We start from the raw sequence: 9,456 nt of genomic DNA, 5'->3' as shown, positions 1-9,456 counted from the left end.
AAAAAAAAGATTGCTTGTACATTCTTGTGTAGAGCCGTAACATTTGTTCTGCTTTTAAGGGCTTAGAATTTAATTTGCTGACTAAGAAAGAGGAAGTTATTTATAACTCACCCAAGAAGCATTTGTGTGGGCAAAAAAAAAAAAGAATTGCTCTGGCAATCAATACGACATTTTAATTGTTTGGATTGTAGCCCTTTCATATTTTCCATGAAATGCTGCCCGGTAGCGCCCTGGAAATAAACACAGTTGATTACACAGTCACACGAGTTTCTAAAGTTCATAATAAATAGTTCTAGCATGTGTTGTGACGTGGAGTTTCTCCCAAAAAAAGAAAAAAAAAAACCAAAGGAACAAAGGTGTACAGCATGACATACTTGATGCATTGTGCAAAGGGTGGAGGCAGTGAGATCACAGCTGCTTACACAATAGAAGTGCAAGTTTCAACTTTCTATTTAGGTCATTTAGCAAACAAAATTTACATGAAGGGGTCTCTAACCTCATATGTCAGCTTTACATGCTGTGTTACTGATATCAAATATGTACCAAGGTTAAAAAAAAAAAAAAAAAAAAAAGTTCAGTTTACATCACCCAAATACACCCCTGTCTCAACCAAGGTTCCTTTTGTATGCAGCAACATTATCAGTATTCTCCCCAGCCCCTTTTAGCTGGGCGCACCACCTGGCTTTTTTTTGAGTGATTACTGAAGAGCCGGATCACAATACAGGGACTGACACCCACCTACAATTTCTTCCCAACCATCCAAAAAAAAAATCTGGATTAAACACTGATTAGGGTTCAAAGAATGGGAGTAGTCACTGTACAGGGAAAGGTAAAGGTCTTTAAAGGTATTTACTAGATTATATTAACTATATATGCAGATGAATCATGAGCTGATGTTAGTTTTAGTGATCAACTATTTATTTATTACTAAGGCTGGGTCTACTTGGACGTTTTCTAAAAACGCATGTAAACATTCCTATTGCGTTTATATGCACTTTTATTAGCATTTTAAAGCTTGCCTTTAAAATGCTGGAAAAAGCCTATGCCACATTTTTTCAGGTTTTACCGCGGTTTTAACTAATTTGCATAAGAGGTGCTCAAAAACGCCCCATTGAAATCAATGAAAGGGTTTACCCGCGTTTTAATTTTTTTGACGTTACAAGCAATGTTTAAGATAAATGTCATAAACGTGCCTCAAAGAAACATCCTGGTGTAGATTAACCCATTGTAATGCATGGGGATTTCAAACAAGGGCTTTAAAAACCTCAAGTTAAACGGTGGGGAAACAGTCCGTGTAGACTAAGCCTAATCTATGATTACATATACATATATATATATATATATATATAAAATTAGTAAATGTTTTTACCAGACTCTTTAAAGGGAAACTATACTGTAAAAATACAAAATAGAGAGCAGTCACGTCAGCCAGGCTATGTGCTTTTTGTAATAAAATAAACTTACCTTTCTGTTTGGAATTTGCTTACTAACAAATGCACAGATCAATGTATGATGCCGGTGTACTAGACATGCCCGGCTACCAGGAAAAAAAGGCATGAGAGTTATGTCCCCCATCTGGCAAATCAAGATACTGAACCCAGAGGAGAACGGAGTGAAGGTGCTGGCACCAGCATCAGAGTGAGTTTACTTAAAAAAATCCAACCAGGCAGGTAAGTTTTTTTGAAATAAGGAAATTGCCTGCTTCCAATTTCTATTTTGCAAGTCTCTATTTTTATGTTTAGAATTGTGGCTGGCTGTGCTACTTTAATTACCCTGCATATACAAGTATTGTTTATTTGCAGTGATATGACACATCCACTGTTGAGTCATAACTTTAATCTCTGCAATAAACAAAGTTTATGCACCTTGCCCAATAAAGTTTTCTATCCTAGAGATATGAGCTCCTTGGGAATGCCCAACTATCCCTAACTATCATCTACCCTCCCTAAATTCCCCGCCCTGTATTGTAAAATTAACAAATATACATACCTTTTATTCTGGCCGTCATTGTACACGCTCTTCTTGCTCAGCAGTGTCATTAGTGTCTGGTGGCTCAGTGGTTAGCACGCTGGCGTTTGCAGTGCTGGGTCCCAGGTTTGACTCTCGGCCAGGACATCTGCATGGAGTTTGCAGGTTCTTACTGTGTTTGCGTGGGTTTCCTCCCACATTCCAAAAACATGCACTCAAAGGCTTCCACCCAAAATTGACCTTAGACTGTATTAAAGACATATTATGAATTTAGGGACATTAGATTGTGAGCTCCTTTGAGGGACAGCTAGTGACAAGACTATGGACTTTTTAAAGCGCCGCATAATATGTCGGTGCAAAATAAATACTGTATAATAATAATGGCAATATGTTCAGTGACTACAACTGAAACCAAATAATTCATGGAATTTTCAGGTGGAGGTCAGAAATATCTGCTTACACAGGTAATCCCTATAGGTTACTTCGAAAGAAAACATTTATTGTGTCAGAAAGGTATTTAGGGTAACACCTTTGTTACACCCTTACCTGTACACCAAGTGACACTTTCACTCCGGTAGAGATTTCTGGGAAAATCCCAAGCAGCTGTCATGCGAATACTCCCATTGCCTTGGGACACATGTGAAAGTAGAACATTATTTGCATGACATTCAAAAACAAGAGTTCAACATGAACAAGTAAAAAGCCTCAACCTAATTTATAGAAAAAAAAAACAATGGGGTCATATGCAATTATCTGCAATATTAAACTATTAAAAAAGTGTGTCTCTATTTTTTTTTGGGAGGGGGGGGGGGGGGGGAGGTTGGATAGAATAGAAAAGGATTACAGAACCTTTTGGGTTTCAATTAAAATCTGGGCTCAGAAACATTCCCCTTCTTCATGTCTAGTAAAACCATTGTCACTGTGACAGTAAGTGAGGGAAAATCTTTCACACGGAAACAAACAGGTTTAAATGTGTAAAAATAATAGTTATATATAAAATAAAAATAATAATTTTTGCCTGCTTTTTTGAGATTTCCTACCTGTTTCCTCCGCTTGTTTAGTGTATACAGCCAAGAGGTCCTCATGTAAACATCAGGCTGGGAGCCCACTGGTATAGCAAACTAGCAAACAGTGGCCATTCTTCCCCTTGGCTAATGGTCATTAGGGCTGGAACCATCCAAACGTAGCTGCCTGCTATGTAACATGGCCCACAGTAGTTAACCTTGCCAACCAAGTGAACAGATCTAGAACTGAACAAAGGTAGTTATAAAGTTTTCCAACACTTTTCTACTGTATACAAAAGGAAAAAAAATGTTCTTGCATGTATTTTAAATGTGGTGGTCAGTGGGACTAATGCCTCTTACATTGCTGGCCATTGGGAAGAATGTCACCCTTACAGATAGGTAAATAGATCATTGAGATGAACAAATTGATCATCGCTCAAGGGACCCCTAGCAACCTCTGGAGGAACTCTAGCGTTCTACAGGACCCTGGTTGAGACACACTGCTGTAGGGCAGTAAAGAAAACAAAAGTAGCAACCACATCTAAAAACTGGTAAGGTTACAATCTAGATAAATGGACCAAAAACAACGGGAGACTGCATTGCAATGTCTCTTTTGTTAAATAACTAACTCCCTAGCTCCTGGCGACTTTTTGTTTCAACTCTGAAGTGTACGGTTTATGTGCTGTGTAGTTCCCACCGGGAATAATGTGCCTTTCGTATCATACAATGAGAGGGATCGTCATCCCCACGGAAGTCAGCCATGGAGCCAATGGTGAAGATGAGGCCTTCCATGCATGCAGCCATGACAGGTCCTGGATCTGTCATTGTTGCAGGACGACTGCACAGGGCAAGTATATGCCATACCAGGGTGTATGCATGCTGTGCATACTTGCTGATTATGGGTAAATTATAAATACAAAATTTCTAGTATATATAAAATATTCAGGTTTATATTTAAAACTATTAGGAATATTTGAAGCCAAGATATTCTCCACTTTTTTTTTTAGAGTAGAAAAGAGTGAACCCATGACATTTATTTATGCCTGTAAAGATCTTTTGCCACTAATACCAAAAACAAAAAGGCGTATGAAACCGAAACATATTTATATAAAAAAGAAAAACCTTTATTGTTAAAAAAGTTATATTTTTCACAATTTAAAAAACAAAATAATTTAAAAATAGCTATTCTTTAACTACGGGGATGCAAGGTAAAATAAATATATGTGAGGTGAATACTTTGTTTTAAAAATGTTCTCGCAGAAAAATACTTTGACCTGTAACATACGGTTGGATTTACAAAGGTGGAATTAAAAACTTTTGAAAACACAGGACAACATCATCATCATCATCATCATCAAGAAGAATGAAGATAAAGAGTCAGTTTTTATTGCAACGTATCATTTGCATTCAATATGTTTGTTGGTGTGATTTTTCCATGACTCCTAGGAATCTAATGGTCACCAAAGTGAAACATATATTTACTGTAAGGACTCCAATGAAGTGGAGTGTGGCTAAAGGATTTGGTGTATATATGAAACTTTAGGAAGAGTTTAAGAAGGGCAATCATATGATACAGTTTGTTGCTATTATTAACACAGCGTTTTATTTTTTCTGAGTCCTTTGTAACATAGTTTTTATACCGGTTCGTCCTGTTAGTGACAAACAGCATCAAATAAACCATGTTTAATTCTTACACATAAAGAACAAGGTTTCTGCTACATATATTTCAGCAGCATCAGCAATTTTGCTGTAGGGATCTGGCTTCAAGCATGAGCCCTCTCCAGGATACTGAATAAATTAGACTAAGAGCAGCCATTTTTATTTCCCAGCACTCTTAGCATTATAAAAATTGTGGCACAATGTACCCATCTTCTTCATTGTGCAAAAACCTCTTTCTTAGCTCTTTCTCCAAGTGAGTTAAGTTGGCTTCTTTCACAAGCTCCATAAGTCGCGGAAGAAGAGCGTGATTAGGATCTGTATGTTTAATCTGTCTCAGCAGAGAGCGGACCTTTTTCTGATTGAAGTTCTTCTTTCCACTAACATCTCGTTCATTCACCACTTTGAGAAGACGTTGAAAACTTTGAAATGAAAGATTCTGACGAGCGACGAATTTGATGACTTCAGCATCGCACTCTGAATCATCTGTACATAGAAAATTGAAAGTGATTGATTAAAAAAATATTATACTTTTCACAATTTTCATAAGAATTCTTTCTCCTAACATTAGTATATGTTCTTCATCAAGTCTGGGTAAGAAACCTGGGTGACAGGAAACATACCAACCTTTCCCTAATGGGCAGGTGGACATTTGCTAGACACCAGTGACTGGACAATAGTCTCCAACTAGATCCCAAGATCTTGGCAATGTGGTCCCATTAAACAAGTACTTTTTGGCCCTTCTCAGTGTAACCTGTTGGGTTTACCTTCCTGCTGGTCCCAAACCCTGCTCCATTGAAGCCATTGTTAAATGCACTGCACTGATGATGTCATCAAACTTTAAACGTAAAGTTTAAAATGTAAAGTTTAAAATGTAAAGATCTCTGTAGGATTAGACTCCATCAGAACTTAATATTAGTGATTATGGATGTACATTTTGCTCAGAGCTATAAATGAATGATTTGCATGGCTACACCTACTACCTAATAATATTATTAGACAGTATTTATATAGCGCTGACATATTACACAGCACAGTAACATTAAATAATTAGGAATAATGTATAGTGACATGTAGATACTTTATCATTTAAGAATTCACTTCAGTGCTTTGCATTGTGGTCACCAACCTCACCATATGTGGAGTTATACCCACTGACAACATTTAGCGTTGCGATCTTTAAAAAAATGTATTGATAATTATGTTCCAAATAATGGCTGTTACATGCTACTTCTGTTCCATCTGTGTATTAAGAGAACACTAATGTTTTCGTGAACATGCTACAAAAAGCACCTATGTGCACCAAGCTGGAAGAACGTGGAAAAACATCTTCAGCTATGCCTGATAAGGTTCTCAGTTATCCATGTCATGCTAAACCCTGGCAATTTGAAAACAATTTCAAACCTCAGTCATGATTACCCCCTGCCTCAGACTTCTTTGTACCATGGGTCTAGAACTTGGAACAAGATGTTTCACACTTCTTATTTGTTTATGTACACATAACATTTGCCTTGACAACATTCCATACTAGGCAACAGAGTTCCATGTATTAAGGTATGTTCCTAGTAGTCATTACAGACGAGGAAGCTTTATCTGCAAAATCCCATCATTATTACAGAACAAGACCGGCTGAATGTACTAGATCAATTTCTTTTCTAGCCATCAGAAGTGGTGCAATATTCTTTCCAGCTAACAGCAAAGATTGCAGCAACACTGGAAAAAACCCAGCTGACCATCGGATGGGGACGGCACAGCACTGTGGCATTCAAAGCATGGCGCTACATGTTATCTCATCAAAAAAACAAGAGGCTCCGGTCTGACTGCAATAAAGAGATGAATAAAACTGGCTGCAAGAAATTATATAAAATTCAGAGAGGTGGGCATTTGTGCAATAACATCAAAAGGCTTATTGATTACATTTACTGCTTCATTGGGCTTTTAATACAGAATATGATCACAACCTACCAATATCTGTTAAATTTCTGCAATCCCTGACGCAATAATCAGAGTCCCGGCGGTAGCCCGGCTTGCATTCACAGATCCTATTATGTGTGGAGTTGCATTCATGTTTTATCTGCTCTCTGTCCTCACAAATGACGTTACAGAAGCGGCATTTCTCCACATAATTCCAGTATGAGGTGTAATGCTGTTCCGGGCAAGGCTGGCACTTCGTCTTACTTGTCGATGTGCAGTGATTGGCCACATAGGTCCCTTGGGGACACTGCTGACAAGTGACCACTTCCCCAGTTTCTTGGTCTATCCACTGATAGGTGGGTGTAGATGCAAAGACCCCTTCCACAATTATGAGAAGAAGAGCAAAAGACAACTGAAAAACAAAATCAATCAATCAACACGTTTACCCTAAAAACTAAGCAAACAAGAGAGTAAGAGTAAATTGAAATCCAATACTTGATCACATCAAACTGTAGTCTTTTGTGCTTCAATAATCCGATCAAAATGCATTTATGGCTTACTTAAAATTATGGTTATGCATAGTTTACAATTCCATATGCAAAACAAGGGGCAGCCATATTTACTTATCACATTTGCAGGCTCTACTGCATATGTGCTTTCCTGATATTCTTGCCTCTGACTGAAATCAATAGACTTTCTGCAGTTCCCAATAACACTAAGTGTCCATAGTGCTACCAGTTGCCAGAAACCACAAAATTAGGGATTACGTGAGGGAGCTTTGAGACGTTTTTTCACTCAACATTTATATGTATGTTTTGCATGACATTGCTCAAGGCTCATTACTGCTGAATTGCAAAACAGATTTGTAAATGCAGCAATATGCATATAACATTTAATATTATTGCTCAATCCCCCAAAAGGTATTTAATGGAGTGAACAAAATGAAATATATTGTGACATCACTTGTCTTAATACTGCTACAAGCATGTGAAGAATTTTTATTTTTTAACAATATTCCAAATTTTTCTGCAGAAGCATGTGTAAGAAATTATACCACATGGACATGCTTATTGGAGAGACCAGCAGCACATTGGCTAAAGTATTATGAGGGTATTGCACAACAAAAAGGGGTACTCAAGGCTTCAGGTTCTGTAACAGCTGCGTGTATGGAATGCTGCTATGGAATGCGGTAAACTTTCTCCTCTCCAAAAAGTTAACTATTTCAACACCTTCTGTGATGGACAGGTAAAGAGAACTGCTTTAAAATTATTTAAGACCTACAGGAAAGAAATGTAATATTTTACAGGTTACGCAGATAGGGTAGCTGCATTTTTTATTGGGCTTTTTGACCTTTTTCCCCACCTAGTGACCCTGCCAGTAACACATTTCCTGTCCTAGATTGATGGTGCTCATGCACTGGATTTTATTCATGGAGAATAATTGCTGCCGCACTAATACATATACATAGAGCTATAAATATAGAATACATTATAGAACACCTCTCTTCAATGAATCTGATATTTCCTCAAACATTACCACATGGGAATCATTCAGGATAATATGTTTCAATAGCAGTAATTGATTCCCACAAGAGAAGATTTGAGGGGATGTCCGATTCCCCGTTTTATCAATGGAGCTCTAAGCGCACACTAATTTAGAAAAGGTATTTTGGACATCTTAAGGCTGCATATAAACGTCAGATAATTGTCTCCCAAGATGAGAGGTTGTGCTCGTCTCGGACAAGAATCTTATATGTGTGCGGCGATTACCCGACATCGTTCATCCATGAATAATTGCTATGCAAGTTAATAGGAAGAGTTCCGCAGGGTGCTGCTCGCTTGTCCCCCTCTCTATAGAATAGAACAGGCGCTATGCATACAGCATGGGTTTGTTTATCTGTCATTGGAAGATGAACATGAAAGATCATTTCCAGCAACAAAAAACCCAGCAACAAAAAAACGTGTGTGCATGTAGCCATAAAACATAACAAAATTTTCATTTAGCCATGTAAAATATTTTAACTTGTAAATGTAATTCTGCAGAGATGGCTATCTTGGATTCCCTGCAGATCAGTAGGTAATTTGCCTTATTAAGTAATAAAGATTTTCTTACCTTCAGTCCAAAGATATTCATAGTTATCAATATATTTCTGTCCAAGCGACGCTAAGTACTTGGCTGTAAAAAAAAAAAAGAAACTTAATGAGAGCCCCATTGCACCATTAGATGTCACATTTTCCAGATGTGGTAGCAACAACTCCAAACTCTGACACAGAAAACTCCTTTCAGTTTTACTTCACGTACAGCACACCCCTCCCCTTGTACACACACACACAACCGGGAGCCTTGCGTTCTACTCACCTCTGACATGTGCAGATTCTGGAGCGCTGTGCTGCAGTATTATACAGTTGAGTGATGAGTCACACGGGACTTCCCCAAGAGGAAATTCAAGTAAAAGGGGGTGATCTGACCTTTACAAAAAAGATAACATTTATAAAAGAATAAATTACCTCTTGATTTATCACTAAACATGTTCTAAGTGATTTGCGTAGTTGCAAATTATGGGATCCAAAAACTAGGATGCAGAGTGGCATCATGGCAAAGTCCCAGCATCTCGCTTAGTCCGTATTTAAAATTTCAAAAACTTAAAAATTCATACTAGGATTTTGTTACCATTATAGACCCTTCCAGTGGACTGCCCAATATGCAGACTGTTTAAATTGTCATAAGCACCGGTCCCTTTTAGGTGCCACTCGGGCTGGGTGGTAGCCCCGGTATTGTGTACCAACTCTTAAATAATCATCCAAAAATAGCCGAAAGGTACCAGGTGATGTGCCCAGCTTAATGGGTCTGGGGGGAACACTGATATAGATAGTCAGGATCAGTACCTTATGAGCCCAAAAATCATCAGTCATTC

General features: G+C 37.9%; 1 protein-coding gene across 1 annotated transcript; it reads right to left on the bottom strand.

The window, feature by feature from the left end:
* Window positions 1-3,998: 3,998 nt before the first annotated feature.
* TNFRSF6B (TNF receptor superfamily member 6b) lies at window positions 3,999-8,893 on the bottom strand. The gene is made up of 3 exons (XM_072414328.1): window positions 8,655-8,893; window positions 6,594-6,954; window positions 3,999-5,114 (listed from the first exon to the last, which is right to left on the bottom strand). Exons 1-3 carry the CDS (start codon window positions 8,673-8,675, stop codon window positions 4,813-4,815), a joined length of 684 nt encoding a protein of 227 aa, XP_072270429.1. The 5' UTR covers window positions 8,676-8,893; the 3' UTR covers window positions 3,999-4,812.
* Window positions 8,894-9,456: the final 563 nt, after the last annotated feature.

This window comes from Pyxicephalus adspersus, chromosome 6 (assembly GCF_032062135.1).
Source record: "Pyxicephalus adspersus chromosome 6, UCB_Pads_2.0, whole genome shotgun sequence".
Taxonomy (NCBI): Eukaryota; Metazoa; Chordata; class Amphibia; order Anura; family Pyxicephalidae; genus Pyxicephalus; species Pyxicephalus adspersus.
Note: the sequence above shows the minus strand (reverse complement) of the source record. Positions and strands in the feature narration are given on the sequence as shown.

Excerpts from the sequence above, each read along its gene's own strand:
- TNFRSF6B (XM_072414328.1), bottom strand. The coding sequence starts at position 8,675 with ATGAATATCTTTGGACTGAAG. Across the intron at positions 6,955-8,654 it reads TGAATATCTTTGGACTGAAG|TTGTCTTTTGCTCTTCTTCT; the intron begins GTAAGAAAATCT and ends TTTGTTTTTCAG. Across the intron at positions 5,115-6,593 it reads CAGAAATTTAACAGATATTG|ATGATTCAGAGTGCGATGCT; the intron begins GTAGGTTGTGAT and ends TTCTATGTACAG.